Source organism: Lithobates pipiens, unplaced genomic scaffold (genome assembly GCF_037356315.1).
Source record: "Lithobates pipiens isolate NorthernLeopardFrog02 unplaced genomic scaffold, aLitPip1_a1.2 Scaffold_19, whole genome shotgun sequence".
Lineage (NCBI taxonomy): Eukaryota > Metazoa > Chordata > Amphibia > Anura > Ranidae > Lithobates > Lithobates pipiens.
This window is the reverse complement of record NW_027507764.1, coordinates 413,635,834-413,652,371: the sequence shown is the minus strand read 5'-3', so window position 1 is coordinate 413,652,371 and position 16,538 is coordinate 413,635,834. Positions and strand designations below refer to the sequence as shown.

At 43.5% G+C, this 16,538-nt stretch overlaps 1 protein-coding gene across 2 annotated transcripts in view; it reads left to right on the top strand.

The window, feature by feature from the left end:
- LOC143997091 (myosin regulatory light chain RLC-A) overlaps positions 1 to 15,115 on the top strand; it is a 37,135-nt gene extending 22,020 nt beyond the window's left edge. For both annotated transcript variants that reach the window (XM_077492518.1, XM_077492519.1), the window contains exons 3-4: positions 8,719 to 8,880; positions 12,726 to 15,115. In XM_077492518.1, coding sequence (XP_077348644.1) covers positions 8,719 to 8,880; positions 12,726 to 12,898 — 335 coding nt within the window. In that variant the 3' untranslated portion in view covers positions 12,899 to 15,115. The remainder of the gene's footprint in view (positions 1 to 8,718; positions 8,881 to 12,725) is intronic.
- The last annotated feature ends 1,423 nt before the right edge of the window (positions 15,116 to 16,538 follow it).

The window sequence follows — 16,538 nt, the reverse complement described above, 5'->3', positions numbered from 1 at the left end:
ACAAACCCCCCCCCCCCCCCAAATGACCCCATTTTGGAAAGTAGACACCCCAAGCTATTTACTGAGAGGCATGTTGAGTCCATGAAATATTTTATATTTTGCCACAAGTTGCAGGAATATTAAAAAAAAAATTTTATTTGCACAAAGTTGTCACTAAATGATATATTGCTCACACATGCTATGGGCATAAGTAAAATTACACCCCAAAATAAATTCTGCTGCTTCTCCCGAGTACGGGGATACCACATGTGGGGGACTTTTTGGGAGCCTAGCCACGTACGGGACCCCGAAAACCAAGCACTGCCTTCCAGATTTAAATATAAAACGCTACCAAAAAAAACTTAGCGATCGCAGGGATCAGGCCTGACTCTGCGATCGCTGCAGTTATGTGTTTTAGTGTTTTGTAAGTGACAGTGATCGATCGATACTGCACTTGGGTGGGCTGGGCGGAGGGGCAAAACGCAGGTGCTAGCAGGTATCTGGGCTGATCCTGCTAACAATGCGTTTTTTTGGAACCCTAAACTGCTGGGGACGCTAGTATAGATCTGATCAGATATTGATCTGTTCAGATTCTATACCACTGCGGGAGGTGTATGCTTTGCGCGTGGGTGTTAGCGGTACTGGCACTAACCTAGCGCTGCCTGGGGCAACGCAGACCCTGACCCTAAAACCTAATTGATATCACCCGCCGGGTGATCAGGGGGTTAAACCTTTATTGGGTAATAAATGGTGGGTGCCCTGATGCTATAAAAAGCAAACTAACCAGAGTCACCCGTAACACTTATACGGTGATCACTGGTGAAAGGGTTAACTAGGGGCAATCAGGGGGCTCAAATTATTATTAGGTAGTATATGGGTGTCCCTGACACTATATAAAAACCTGACGGGGAACCTAAATAACTAACTGGCTAACCAGCGTCACCAGTGACACTTATACTGTGATCGCTGGTGAAAGGGTTAACTAGGGGCAATCGGGGGGGGGGGGGGGGTTAAAATCATTATTGGGTAGTATATCGGGGTACCTAGTGCTATAAAAACCTGGCGGTGAACATAAAAAAATAACTAGCTACCTAGCGACACCAATGCAGCGATCAGAAAAAATGATCGCTTAGTGACACTGGCAAAAGGGGGTGAAAGGGTTAACTCTAGGGGCAATCAGGGGGTTAAACCTTTATTGGGGGGTGGTAGGGGGCTACTGTGGACCTAACACTAACTGCCCTGACAGTTTTTACTGTCACAACTGACACTAAATGCAGTGATCAGTAAATAAATGATCACTGCAATCAGTGACACTGTGACTGGGAGGGGGGGGGGGGGGGTTTGTGTGCCTGTGTGTGCCTACATGTTAGTGTAGTGTTGGTGCACACTTACTCTCACTTCTCGTAGTCTGGTCAAAAAGATCGCCCCGAGGAGAATGACATCACTTCCTGCCTGTGTTTACTATACACAGTGGGAGGAAGCTTCTCATTCGCCAGGAGCGATCGAGAGGGGATGGTCAGAAACCAACGCCCATCCCCTCACCCTGGATCGCTCCTGAAGCTAAACGGACCGCCGCATCCAGCGGGAGGGGGTCCGATCGGACCCCCCCCCCCCACCCGCTGGAGGGCAAGCACGTACCTGTACATGCCATTGTGATGACGTACATTGGCATGCGGCGGTCTTTAAGTGGTTAAGTAAACTGAAATACACCTATTTTAGTGCAGCAACATGTTGATGAGATTATTTCTGTGGTTTCTACTTTCTCTTGCTGTCAGGTATAAGTCTGAGGCTTTTAATGTGCTATAATCCCCCTCAGGTGGTAATTTTTTTTTTAGGGCTGTTGTCCGATTAGGGAAATAAAGATGCCTGTTCTAAATTTGGTGTTCTTGACCTTGAAGATTTTACCTCCGTTAGGACCAGTGCATTTTTTTGCTATTCAGCACTGTGCTACTTTAACTGGCAATTGCTCTGTCACGTAACAATTACTTTTTCTTTTGGTGGCATTTAATCACAACTGGGTTTAACAGTGTAAATTTGCTGTCCCCTCAAAATAACTCAACACACAGCCATGAATGTCTAAACCGCTGGCAACAAAAGCGAGTACACCCCTAAGTGAAAATGTCCAAAGTGTCAATGTTTTGTGTGGCCACCATTATTTCTCTTATCGTTCATTGATGGACACAGCAGCTCTTCTTGACCTTAGGGTTATATCGCCTCTTTAGGAGAGGACTCGTGTTTTTTTTTTCTGCCTAGTGTAGAAGGACCTGGCTCCCGATTGGACCATTGGTCCTGGGAAATTCTTTTTCCTGGTCTGGGTGACAGGCTGGTTAATATAGATCCTTGTAGTCTCCCCAGCCAGGCCATCGAGCATGAACAGGCCCTAGCTACGCGCTGGGTCGGCCACAACATGCCCGTCTAATCCAGGGGTGGCCGGTAAGCTATATGCTCCGGGGCACACGTGACCGGGCTACTGCTGTCTGTGTCACAGTCTGCCGTTGCCAGCAGCTACCCCGTACTGCTTGGGTGATGGGTCTGTCTGTGGAATGCGTCCAGCAGTCCCTGCAGGAGGGGCCAGTATGGTCCCACCTGTCTCGGCAGGATGGAGCAGCTGGGCATTCCCTGGGAGGTCGACATGGGGGGTCTCTCACTCTCCCTGTCCCTTCCCTCCTCCCCATGCCTTTTTGCCTTTCAGACATTTTCTAGTAGTTTGGCCATTTTTTTGACGCTCTCAGATGTTTTTGCTGAGGTGGCCATTTTCTAGTGTTTTGCCTCTAGCGCTGGGTGCTTGTTTCTTTTTTAGAACACCGCGCTTTCCACACAGACAGCTGGTGGATGACACGGGAGAGCGGACAGCAGCACAGTGCAGTACCTTGGTCAGGGTTGAGTCCTGCGGTAGGCCCCTCAGTCTGTGGCAGGTGGACTTTTTTGTGACTTGCCTTAGGTCCCTAAGTGGTGACAGGTGAGTGTGGGTCAGCCCCCACTCAAACTTCTACCACGTCTGCTTCACAGTGGAGGCCGAGGGGATTCCGGTAATTCTGATTGCCCCAGATTGGCCTCAGTGTCCGTGGTACGAATGGTGGCGGATGTTCCTTGGCGACCTCGGATGTGAGAGGACCTTCTGTCGCAAGGTCCAATACTTTAGCCTGCTTTACTGTCACTGACTTTAATGGCGTGGCTGTTGAAAGCCAGGTGCTAAGGGACCGAGGTCTGTCGGATTCGGTAATATCCACTATGTTGAGGGCACGGAAGTCATCTTCTCTGAAGATTTATCATAGTTTGTGAAAGGCCTACATTTCCATGTGTGAGGAGATGGGGTGGCATCCACATATTCAGTTTCCAGGATCCTGCTGTTTTTGCAGTGAGGAGTGGTTTAGAAACTTGCATTAAGCACCATTAAGGGGCAGATATCAGCTTTAGCTGTCTTTTTTTTTTTTTTTTTTTTTTTCAGCGTCCCTTGGCGACTCATTCATTGGTGAGTACGTTTGTTCAGGGGGTTCGACATGTGGCCCCTCCGGTTCGACTACTGCTACCTCTGTGGGATTTGAATCTGGTGCTCTGTGCTTCAGAAACCGCCGTTTGAAAACATTACTGAGATTTTGACACTCTCTCAGAAAGTAGTCTTTCCTAGTGGCCATTACATCTGCCAGGAGGGTTTGTGAGTTGGCAGCCTTGTCTTGCAAGTCTCCCTACTTGATCCGCCACATGGATAAGGCGGTGCTGCGTCCGCAGCCTTCGATTCTTCCAAAGGTTGTTTTGGCCTTTCATCTAAATGAGGACATTGTGCTTCCGTCCTTATGTCCTCGGCCGTCGCACCCCAAAGAGGTGGCTTTGCATCCCTTGAACGTGGTCCGGGCTCTGTGGGTATCTGTCTGCTTTGGCTCCTTTTTCGGAAGTCGGACTCGCTGTTTGTATCGGTGGCTGGTCCAAAGAAGGGACTGACGGTCTGGTCGGCCATCATTCCTCGGTGGATCAGACAGGTTGTGGTTCAGGCTTATGCCATAAGGGGACGGTTGCCTCCCTTTCCTGTCATGGCACTTTCAACCGAGGCAATTGGTGCTTCTTGGGTTTTCCAACATCAAGTGTCTGTTTCCCAGGTGTGTAAGGCAGCGACCTGGTCATCCGTTCACACTTTCACAAAATTTTACAAGGTTGAGAGAACGCATCTTCGGATGCTTGCTTCGGTTGCAAGGTTTTGCAGGCAGCTGTTTTAAGGTTAAATATATAAAGTAGAGAGTCAATCGGCGCAATAAATATATCGCAAAGACAGCAGCTAAACCCTGAGGACCAACTTATCAAATCCTTACAGAGAAATAAAAAGCAGTGCAGCGCAAAACAATTAAACACAGAAAAACATTATATATAATATACAGGAAAAGAGAGTCCATAGAAACACCAACAAGTGTCTATACAGGGTGATCCTATTAGTAAACAAGCACAGTGTGAGACATTCTCTTCAACAAAGTGTTCTCCTCCACCAATCGAGAGTGCTAGCAGCTCACCTCATTCGATGGACCCCGAGCGTAAATGGGGTCAAACAAGCAGTCCCTTAACCACTTAAGGACCGCCGTATGGCAAAGTACGTCGGCGCAATGGCACCGACAGGCACAAGCACGTACATGTATGTGCTTGCCTTCCAGCGGGTGGGGGGTCCGATCGGACCCCCTACGCTGGATGTGGCGGTCCGTTTCGCTTCAGGAGCGATCCGGGATGAGGGGATGGCCGTTGGTTTCTGGCCATCCCCTCTCGATCGCTCCTGGCGAATGAGAAGTTTCCCCCGCTGTGTATAGTAAACAAAGGCAGGGAGGAAGTGATGTCATTCTCCTCGGGGCGGTCTTTTTGACCGGACTGCGAGGAGAACAGAGAAAGTGTGCACCAACACTACACTGACATGTAGGTACACATAGGCACACAAATCACCCCCCCCCCCGATCATCCCTCCCAGTCAGTGTCACTGATTGCAGTGATCATTTATTTACTGATCAATGCATTTAGTGTCAGTTGTGACAGTAAAAACTGTCAGGGCAGTTAGTGTTAGGTACAGGGTAGCCCCCCCCAATAATAAAGGTTTAACCCCCTGATTGCCTCTAGAGTTGCCAGTGTCACAAAGCGATCGTTTTTCTGATCGCTGCATTAGTGTCACTGGTGCCACTAGGTAGCTAGTTATTTTTTTTTTTTTTAGGTTCACCGCCAGGTTTTTATAGCGCTAGGTACCCCCATATACTACCCAATAATGGTTTTAACCCCCTGATTGCCCCTAGTTAACCCTTTCACCAGTGATCACCGTATAAGTGTTACGGGTGACTCTGGTTAGTTAGTTTGCTTTTTATAGCATCAGGGCACCCACCATTTATTACCCAATAAAGGTTTACCCCCTGATCACCTGGCGGGTGATATCAATTAGGTTTTAGGGTCAGGGTCTGCCTCGCCCCAGGCAGCGCTAGGTTAGTGCCAGTACCGCTAACACCCACGCGCAAAGCATAAACCTCCCGCAGTGGTATAGAATCTGAACAGATCAATATCTGATCTGATCACATCTATACTAGCGTCCCCAGCAGTTTAGGGTTCCAAAAAACGCATTGTTAGCAGGATCAGCCCAGATACCTGCTAGCACCTGCGTTTTGCCCCTCCGCCCAGCACACCCAATTTCAGTGTCGATCGATCACTGTCACTTACAAAACACTAAACACATAACTGCAGCGTTCGCACAGTCAGGCCTGATCCCTGCGATCGCTAACAGTTTTTTTGGTAGCGTTTTATATTTAAATCCGGAAGGCAGTACTTGGTTTTCGGGGTCCCGTACGTGGCTAGGCTCCCAAAAAGTCCCCCACATGTGGTATCCCCGTACTCGGGAGAAGCAGCAGAATTTATTTTGGGGTGTAATTTCACTTCTGCCCATAGCATGTGTGAGCAATATATCATTTAGTGACAACTTTGTGCAAAAAAAAAATTGTAATATTCCTGCAACTTGTGGCAAAATATAAAATATTTCATGGACTCAACATGCCTCTCAGTAAATAGCTTGGGGTGTCTACTTTCCAAAATGGGGTCATTTGGGGGGTTTGTGCTATTTTGGCATTTTATGGCCTTCGAAACTGTGATGGGTAGTGAGGAGTGAAATCAAAAATTTGCACCCTTAGAAATCCTGAAGGCAGTGATTGGATTTCGGGGTGCCGTACGTGGCTAGACTCCCAAAAAGTCCCACATATGTGGTATCCCCGTACTCTGGAGAAGCAGCAGAATATATTTTGGGGTGCAATTCCACATATAACTATGGCATGTGTGAGCAATATATCATTTAGTGACAACTTTTTAGTAATTTTTATTTTTTTTTGTCATTATTCAATCACTTGGGACAAAAAAAATATTCAATGGGCTCAACATGCCCCTCAGCAATTTCCTTGGGGTGTCTACTTTCCAAAATGGGGTAATTTGGAGGGGGGGTTGTACTGCCCTGCCATTTTAGCACCTCAAGAAATGAGATAGGCAGTCATAAATTAAAAGCTGTGTAAATTCCAGAAAATTTACTCTAGTTTGTAGACGCTATAACTTTTGCGCAAACCAATAAATATACGCTTATTGACATTTAAAAAAAAAAAAAAAAAAAGATTTCTACTTTTTGTTGTAAGAAAAATCGAATAAACTCAATTTTAGTCATACATTTAGGGCAAAATTTATTCAGCCACATGTCTTTTTTTTTTTTTTTTTTTTTTTAAGACGTGGCTGAATAAATTTTGCCCTAAATGTATGACTAAAATTGAGTTTATTCGATTTTTCTTACAACAAAAAGTAGAAATCTTTTTTTTTTTTTTTCGAAATTTTCGGTCTTTTTCCATTTATATCGCAAAAAATAAAAATCGCAGAGGCAATCAAATACCATCAAAAGAAAGCTCTATTTGTGGGAAGAAAAGGACGCAAATTTAGTTTGGGTACAACATTGCATGACCGCGCAATTGCCAGTTAAAGCAGTGCAGTGCAAAATTGTAAAAAGACCTCTGCTCCTTAGGCTGACAATTGGTCCGGGGCTGAAGTGGTTAATAAAGGGTAACTGTAGTATTCCACTTTAACATCTGCAACACTAGGGATATACTTCTGAGCAATGTAGATCACATGTATCCAAAAATGGGCTCCACAGAAATCCAAACTTGCGGACATGCAATGTCAATAATAGTACAAAATAGTGTTCTCCGTATGGTAAAATACAAGTTTATTAAACTATTGCACTTTTTCCTGCACTGTTCCCCAGTGCTAAGGATCAGCAGTAATAACAATCGTTATAGCCACGAGTGTGAACGGAGGACGCGGGTGACGTCACATGGTTCCGTATGCGTTATGTCCCAGGGGGCGCGACTTCATCAGCAGTCATGAAGCCATGACCGCTGATGAAGTCCCGCCCCCTGGGACGTAAAGCGCACGGAACCACATGACGAGAGAGATTTGGGATCATTCCACAGCCGCTGTGTCTAGGTGAGAAGCTAATGGAGAACATTCTGTGTTCCATTAGCTGCGCAGGAGACACCAGGGGTTTAATAGAATCCCGATATCTCAATAAAGAGAACCTGTCATTACAATATGCTGTTGCATAGTGACAATACATTTAATTGTGGGGAAAAAAATGTAAGTTAATCCAGAAAATAAAAAAAACTTAATTCTAGGTCAATCGTTCAAGGTTAACTGATAACCTAAAAAGACTTTCAAATAGTCACCTATGGACAATATTGGGTACTAAAGTTTGTTGCTGCTTCACGGGTGTCTGCAATCCTAAAGTGGAACTTCTATTCATCAACATTATTTAAATCCTATGCTGCTAAAATTAGTAATGTAATATTGGCTCCTGCTGCTGTCAATCAAATCCAATGACGTGTAGGCTGGAGTCATACATTCGGTGGCTATGGACATCGAATGCTGGACTTGGGAATGTGCCTGCGAGGTAACCCCCTCGGGAAAGTGCTTCTCCTAGGGGGTTATCTGATGTGGCGAGGAGCCGCCGGAGGTACCCCAGAAGAGGACGATCGGGGCCACTCTGCAATACGAGCTGCACAGTGGAGGTAAGTATGACATGGTGTGTGTGTGTGTGTGTGTATGGTATGTATGTATGTATGTATGTATGTATGTATATAAAAAAAACCCTGGCAGTTACTTCCAGGCCCAGGCAAATGATGCAATACATCCCAGTAGTCTTTGGGTGGGGGGGGGGGGGGTTTTCTCAACTAAGCACACCCTCCTGCCTGCATGTGTGTGTGCAGATGCATTCCAGGAAGTAAATGTTATCTGAATCATTTGCCTTTACTCAAGATGGCCATGGCCCGAAATGCGAGGGGGGTGGGTGGGTTCATAGTGATCAGTAAAATAAAGCATGGAAACCTGGTTGGGCGAGTTTGCTTTGTATAGTAGAAAACAAATTAAATGGCGTTTTGGTTTGTGGCGCTCAGATGCAGTATAGTTCAGCTTTAAGGCTTGATAGATTGGGTATGCACGTATTGTGTTTGTGTGCAAATCAACTTTGTATACTTTTAACTTTGCATTTGATAAAGGTAAGCTAAAATCATGTGACGTAAATAATTGCAATTACCACCATTTTATTTTTCAGGTCTTTTGCTTTCAGAAAATCTGTAATGTTTCAAGGTTTAACTGATTGTCAGGCCTTTGAACGTGCATTTTAACATGTGCAAAAATCTAAAAATTGGCTCTGGTAGCGCAGTAGCTTGGTATCCTGTGACCTTTTTGCTTTCTCTAATTAAGGCAAGAACCCAACAGATGAATACCTGGAAGCCATGATGAATGAAGCCCCTGGACCCATTAATTTTACCATGTTCCTTACAATGTTTGGAGAGAAGTTGAATGGCACAGACCCCGAAGATGTAATTAGGAATGCATTTGCTTGCTTTGATGAAGAGGGAGTTGGTGAGTTTTAGTATACATTTCTTCAATTTGAATTTGTGCATCACAAAGCTGAAAACTTAATTACTAGGTTGGTCACTGTATAGTGAACCTTACATTTATCCTGTGCACAGTAACCGTCACACAATTGCCAGTGGACTACTGCTGTGGCCAGAAGTGGTTTTATGGAGAAGCAATGCATTTATTTTCTAATCGTACAGTACAAGCCACTGGTTAGATATTCACAGATTCTGGTTTAAAAGCTGCTACCTTTAGGCAATTTGACAGCTTTTGCTGGGCCAGCCCCTCTAGACTTCTATAACCTCACCCTACTCCGAATTCTTAGTTTCTTGTTAGTGTCCTTTAGGTGATGGACTTTATGAAGAAGTTTTCAATGTTTAAAGTGATATTAAAGGCAGATAAAAAAAAAAAAAAAAAAAAAAGTCATACTTGCTTGCTCTGTGCAGTGGTTTTGCAAAAAGCAGCCTCTTCTTGGGTTCCCTGCTGGTCCCTCGCTCCTGAGCCGCTGCTCTATGTCCATTCACACACGCAGCGTGACTCTTCCCTGCCCCTGCTCTCTCCTTGTTGGTTCATTGACTGTGATTGACAGCCAACTGCTCCCACTGTGGAGGTGATGAGGAGGACCTCATGTTGGTCTCGTGCACATTGGTGGATAAAGATGAGGATCAGTTAAGTTTTTTGGGGGGGAGGGGCGCCGCGTAAGGGGTCTGATGGACACGGGGGGTTTAAAGCGGCAGGCATTTTGCTTCAGGCAGCAGAACGCTCAGATGTGAACAGGTGCTATTGAAATCAATGGAATTTCTCTTGGGCGTTTTTAGAGCTGAGGCTTACAGCAGAAAAACGCCTAGGTGTGAAAAGAGCTTTAAAGGTGTGGTGTTTTTTTTTTTTTTTTTTTTTTTTTTTTTTTCTCGCAGTGAGAGCGGCTCTGGAGCAAGCACAGGTGCCCCCATGGAAAGGGGGGTTTCTGTGGTGCACTTGCCGAAGAGGCGGAGCCTGGTGCACTGGTGGGAATCCCAGATAAGGAGCATGGGGGCTGCTCTCTGCAAAAGCATTGCACAGAGCAAATAGAGCTTTCTTTTGGTGGTATTTGATCACTTTTGTTTACTGCACAAAAAAAAAACTATATTTTTGCTATAATTAATATCGCACTTTTTTTTTTTTTTTTCCAAAACCTTTTTCCTTAGTTTAGGCCGATTTTATGTATTCTACATATTTTTGGTAAAAATTGCAATAAGTGTGTATTGGTTTGCGCAAAAGTTATAGCGTCTACAAAATAGGGGATAGATTTTATGGCATTTTTATTTATTTTTCTACTAATAATGGCGGTGATCTGCAATTTTTATCGGGACTGCAATATTGTGATGGACAATTGGACACTTTTGACACATTTTTGGGACCATTGACAATTATACAGCGATCAGTGTTATAAAAATGCACTGATTACTGGAAAATGTCACTGGCAGGAAAGGGATTTACACTAGGGGGCGATCAAGGGGTTAACTGTGTTCACTCACTGTGTTCAAACTGTAGGGAGGATGGGACTTGCTAGGGGAAAGGAGATCCGTGACTTTTCTCCCCTCAGAGAACTGGTATCTCTTGTGTTTTACACACGCACACAATTCTCGCTGTGTCACAAACTATTGCGGGAGGCCAGCGCACTCGCATCGGTGGGGGGGGGGGGGGGCGCGAGCAGCACGCACCTAGTGGCCACAGGGTGAAGTAACCTAACATCATTTCGCCCAGCCGTGCCATTCTGCCGCAGTAAAACTGCGGCGGCTGGTCGGCAAGTGGTTAAAGAAAGGGACAAGGACACTATTTCTAACAAGATCAATGAGTATTTTCTGTACTTGAGTGAACTTTTTGGCCTAAAATATGAAGGGGTAATGCAGCCATCACATCTAAGGACTGGTAATCTGCAAGTTTTATTTATTTTTCTTGGGTTTAGTTCTCCCTTAAGCCTGTGGTTGTCAACTTAAATGGTATAGGGGCCTCAGCTGTAAGCCCTGGCATCGCCAAAGAGTCACACACATTGCTGAGTGTATGTAATGCTGTAAGGACTGTCATGCCGCGTACACACGACTGGACTTTCCGTCCAGAAAAGGTCAGACGGAATCATTCCGTCGGATATTACAATCGTGCGTGTTTCATCAGACTTTTTTTCTTCAAAAATTCAGACAGACCTAGAAATAGAACATGTTTCTAATCTGTCCAACGGAATCAATTTCTATCGGGAAAACCGTTCTTCTGTATTCTGGTCCGATGGGCCAAATACAAAGCGCGGGCAGCTACTGGCTATTGAACTTCCTTTTCTAGTCCTGTCGTACGTCGTCGTGTTCAAAACAGACTTTGGTGTCATCGTGTGTGGGCAAGTCCTTTTCTGCCGGAAAGTCCGGTCGTGTGTACACGGCTTTAGACTGCAGACCCACTAAAGGGAAGTACTGCTCAGAAGCTGTAGGTTAGGTTGGAGAATGGGACTGGAGGCATTCCACACCAGACAGTGAAAGACTGGTGACATGTTACATGAGGTTGGTAGAGATCAGTATGCTTGGTTCCTTACAAATCAAACCACTATAGGCTGCTGGGGTCCTTGGGCTGAGAAACTCGTACAAAAGAGGCAGCATATGTGGCCCTTGGGCTGCAGGCTGAACACCACCAGGGTTTAAGCGTTGTATCTTGGCTTAAGCATTAGTATTAAGTGCTGAAGAGACTGATCATTGCAATTTAGTATAAATGCTGCACAATTTTTCATTGTGCAGTGATTATCCTAAATTTGTAATCAGTCTCTTCAGGATTTGATTATAATGCAATGTCTGTTTAACTCCTTTCCACCCACAGTTTGTTTATAAATGTTCCTCAGCCTAATGCCCTATGCTGATAAGTAAATTATCATCCCTTTAACAGCTACCAGCTGACACTTATGGGGCTAAACTGGAGCACACAGAATTTGGTCCAGCTGGGCATAGTAACCAATCCAGTGGTCCAGGTGGTCGGACTGATGGTCGGCTCTCTAACTAGCAACTGGGTTGTTTTTACAAGCAGCTCCGCCAGGAGTCTCGAAAGAGCAGATCATCTTTTCAACTCTCATGTAACCTGGAAACGATGACCTGACATCAATTCTGGTTTATCCGGGTTGTGTAATTCTTTTTTTTTTTGACATTTAATATTGAAAAGGTGTGTTTATTTTTTTTTTGGGGGGGGGGGGGCAAATACAATGTGAAAAATTTATTGCAAAACCTGCCAATTTTTTCGCTAGTGCATCTACTTTAAAAAAAAAAAAAAACATTATTGGGGATCTAAGAAATTTTCTAGCAAAAATACTGATTGTTACATGTGAACAAAGTACCAGAAAAGGCCTTGGGGGTCAAGTGGTTAATAAACAAGCCCTAACTGACCTCTCTAACTATAGGCATTGTCTGTTCATCTTCAGCGTTCACATTGGCAACTAAAATCACAGCTCCTCACTCTTGTATCTGGCAGCAGAGACTTTTCAATTTGTCAGCCCTCTAAAGTAAGCACACATGTGCTGTAAGTTGTTGAAAATTGACTTCAGAGTCTGTAATCCCTGATGATTTGCTTTAAAGTAATCTAGCTAGAGAAGTAATTCATGGCTTGATCTTTTACTGTTTGCAAAGAATCTTTAAAAACTTGTTCATGTTCATTGTCCTGGGCATCTAGACTTAAACGACCTTTGGTTATAAAAGGGTTAATGATTGCCATCATACAAATGTCTACCATAAATTTTAGTGTTGTATTTTATGTGACGGTGATCATGTGATTTAAAACACATTAGAAACAAGCAAGCGCTTCTTGAGATGTGGTACCTCATTGTTTATCCTATCTGTTTGTAGGAATCATACCAGAAGATTATCTGAGAGAACTGCTGACCACAATGGGTGACAGATTTACAGATGAAGAAGTGGATGAGCTTTTCAGAGAGGCACCAATTGACAAGAAAGGCAATTTCAATTACATTGAGTTTACACGTATATTGAAACATGGAGCTAAAGACAAGGATGATTAAGCCTTTGTCACAGCCTCTGCAAGATGTTCTTTAGCTTCTTACTTTCTGAGTCTCTCCTGGTAGAACTGTGCATGCATGTAGCTCTTTAAACCTTTTCTGTTTATTTATGGATTTATTCCAGGCCTGTTTGGCACACGCACATCTGTATAAGCAAACTGGAAACAGAAGATGTAATTGTAACGTGTTACTAGGAAGTGTAAAGAATTCCTGCACAGACGACCAACAGATTCTATCATTTTTGACGTAAGCTGGATTTTTTGCTATTTTGTAATAAAAAAAAAAATGGAAAATAAATGACTGTCAATCAAAAAAAAATAATCTCTAATGTGGTCTGGCAGAGTGAAAACGATTCTCATAGTTGCAGTAGTTCAAGTGAAAACTGTATTAATGTCACCATACTTAACTTCCAATATGCTAAAACCATACAAGTGTTTTTTACCTGCTAAGGATCACACTCCTACATCTGGCAGCTGCCTACACTGCACATTGTTCTTTTCATCTCCTGGATATACACATCTTTTCTAAAGACTCACGTTAAGCAATAAGGGAGTTACCTAGGGAGTTTCATGGGGGCCAAGAATGATGGCATGACTGCCATGCGGAACAGTCAGACACTTTTATTTTCCGATCTGTTTCAATATTTCAGCATTTTTTAAAATAAAAGTGTTTATCAGGCTCTGTGTTGCAGTGATATTTATTTCAAGCTATACAATTAGCACCTTTTTCAATGTGTTTCTCATCACTAAAGCCAAAACATTTTTTCTTTTTTAGCTTTGGGTCTACTCTATTAGCCAAAACAGAATATATAAATATATAATATTCTGATCTATTGGGTAGATTTCCCTGCAGACGCAACAGAAAGTGAGAGGCTATATCTCCAAAGTAAGGGAAAAATCTCTCTTCGACAACTGTCATGGGAACGGGTTTCCCCACTGGATGATTTGATCTCACCTCCTGTTTTGTTGATAGCAGGCCAAGTTTAGCAGATACTCACTCCAAAGCCGAAAATGGAAAAATTTGGCTTCAAATTGATTTTAGCATTTTTAAGGAGTCTGTAAGGCTGCATTAACACCTGAGTGTTTTCAGCTCGTAAAACGCCAAACAAGCAAAATCTCATTCATTTCAATGGCACCTCTTCATATCTGAGCATTTTGTCACCTGAAGCAAAATGCCTGAAAACTGCCCTAAGGTCAGAAAAGAACATGAGCTTCTTTGGGGCAGATTAAAGGGGGTTTTCTGCCTTTTACATTGGTGACCTGAACAAAAATGCACGACTTTGAAATACTCAGGTGTGAATGCAGCCTAAACCTTAGATCCAAGCCTGCTAAAGAGTTAAAGTGGTTGTAAACGGTCAAGAAATCTGAACAAAGCAGATATAGCTGTAGTCTCCCTCTCCTCGTGTGTTATTTTTCTCTGTAGGCAGTAAACTCCCCTGCATGTTATCCCATGTGTCCATGCACGCATGGGCTGTTATCAGTGTTTTTTGGATGGGAAAATAAAACCCAGAACAAATGTGATTTTTAGGAGGCGTTTTTCAGCTGTAAAACCTTAAAAACACTAAACGTGGCTATTTGTCATTTTTGAGCCATAAGCTTTTGTGGAAGTATAATCCCCCCCACCCCCCCAAAAAAAAAAAAACCCTGATACAGCGGAAAAACTCATTCTACAGCTAACGCTAATGTCATTTTTTTTTTTTTAGAATGTCTAGTTTGCATGAGGTCTAAGTGTTTCTCTAGTGTCTCGTCCTTTGTTATCAGCATGAGTTGCTTCTGAGACGTTTTCCAACACATGAGATGCATTTTGTGATGGGGAAGGAGCTCAGAATACAGCTCCGTATCCTTCCTGGGGGGTGTGCGCTGTTTGTCCAATCAGATCTCACAAACGGTAAATCCCCCCACTCATAGATGCAGAAGGATTTTATCACAAATCTGCCCCTTTTAAATGGATGTAGAGGAGAGATGGCTGCAGATAATAATGTAAAACTGATGTAGCATGATTTGTTTCATATCTGTGAATCACCTGACTTGTATTAGAACATGAACTGTGGCTAAGCATTCTCCAAACCTCTACACCCCCCCCCCCCCCAGCTCTCTTGGGGGTCTGGACACCATATAAAGTTTTGCATGTCATCTCTGCATAGTGTATAAGTTATGTTGTGTTGTTGTTGAACTGAAGTGTAACCAATGTGTCACAAAATAAACTTACTTGAAATGAAAAGGCAATGATAATGATTTAAATATAACACAAGTCCATTAAAATTAATTTGAGATAACCAGCTCTGTATTAGAGAACAGTCAACTGTGTCAAGGCAAGCGTTGCAGGGGAAAGTTGAAGCAAACTCCAAACATGCAGAGAGAAAAAAAAGCATAGGCGCCTCTGACTATGGACTGTCATATATTTAATGATAAAAGGTGCATTAAAAAAACTCATAGAGGTATCTGTGTACAGGCACATTAGGGTCTAGTGGGCCACGTTATCCACCATCCAGGTGTGTAGAAAACCATCTCTCATTTCCAGATGGTGTTGGGCGTCCTGGCCAGCGGGATCCAAACCGAGGTTTGTGTTTTCCCACTGATAAAGGTGTGCACAAGGTGGCAGTGTAAACCTAATGTCCAAATAAACTTCAAATAAATTCCTTACAATCAACCAAATAACAAACGTGAGTGGTTAGTCAATAGATGCTGACCCCCTGATGAAGTCGCGTGACTGTGACGATACACGTTATATGTGAGTTGGGGATCGTAGATTGTTAGCTCCTCGAGGGCAAGGGCTGATGTGAACTTACAGTATGTAAATTGATTGTGCTGTATAAATGCCTGAGATATGTTAAATGTAAAAGCAGCTCAATGCAATTCATAAAGGAACTGTAAGCAGCACCAAAGCACTTTAATGTGAATTATTTATTTGAAAGAACTGAACTAGAATGGTTTTGTGAAACATCTTATCGGGGAGAAAAACAGAAGATATTAACCTGTCAAAAGAAGGCCAGAGGCTGCCATTGGTGACCTCTCCTGAAAATGCTAATTGTCAGTCACTATCATGCTTGTCCTGTGGCTACTGTTAATGAACAAGTATGCAGATAAAGATTTCTGACTTACCTGATCTTTATACATTTTTCTGGGTCTGTGAGTGAAATATTGAATCCAGTGTGCCTGGACTCTGTCCTGGAAACTGGTATTTTTAGAAGGAGATCACCAATGGCAGCCTTCATATTTTTGCTGTGACAGGTTTACATTAGGTGGACTGCTAAAAAGGGGAAGCTGCTGCTCTTGCATCCATAGTCTGACTATATATGTGGGTACAGGTGCTGGCTGTACGGAGCTTGTTTTCACTCCCAGTGGTTCACAAACAAGAAAACCAGGTACACTGAATTCTGTCAGCATTGGTGACATTTTATTGTTGTGGACAATGTACACAGAAATTCTGGTCAGACTGCTCCTCAGCTGATGTTTTACCCAGAAAGGGCTTAGTTGTAGAGGGAAAACCCTCTATAATGCAGCTCACATTAATTGATACATGTTGATCCTAATCTGTGCGTACAGATATTAAAGCGCAAGTTCCAGCCATTTTATAAGTCAGCAGCTACAAAATAATAATCACTCACCTGTCCCATGGTCCAGCGATGTGGGTCCAGGAAGCT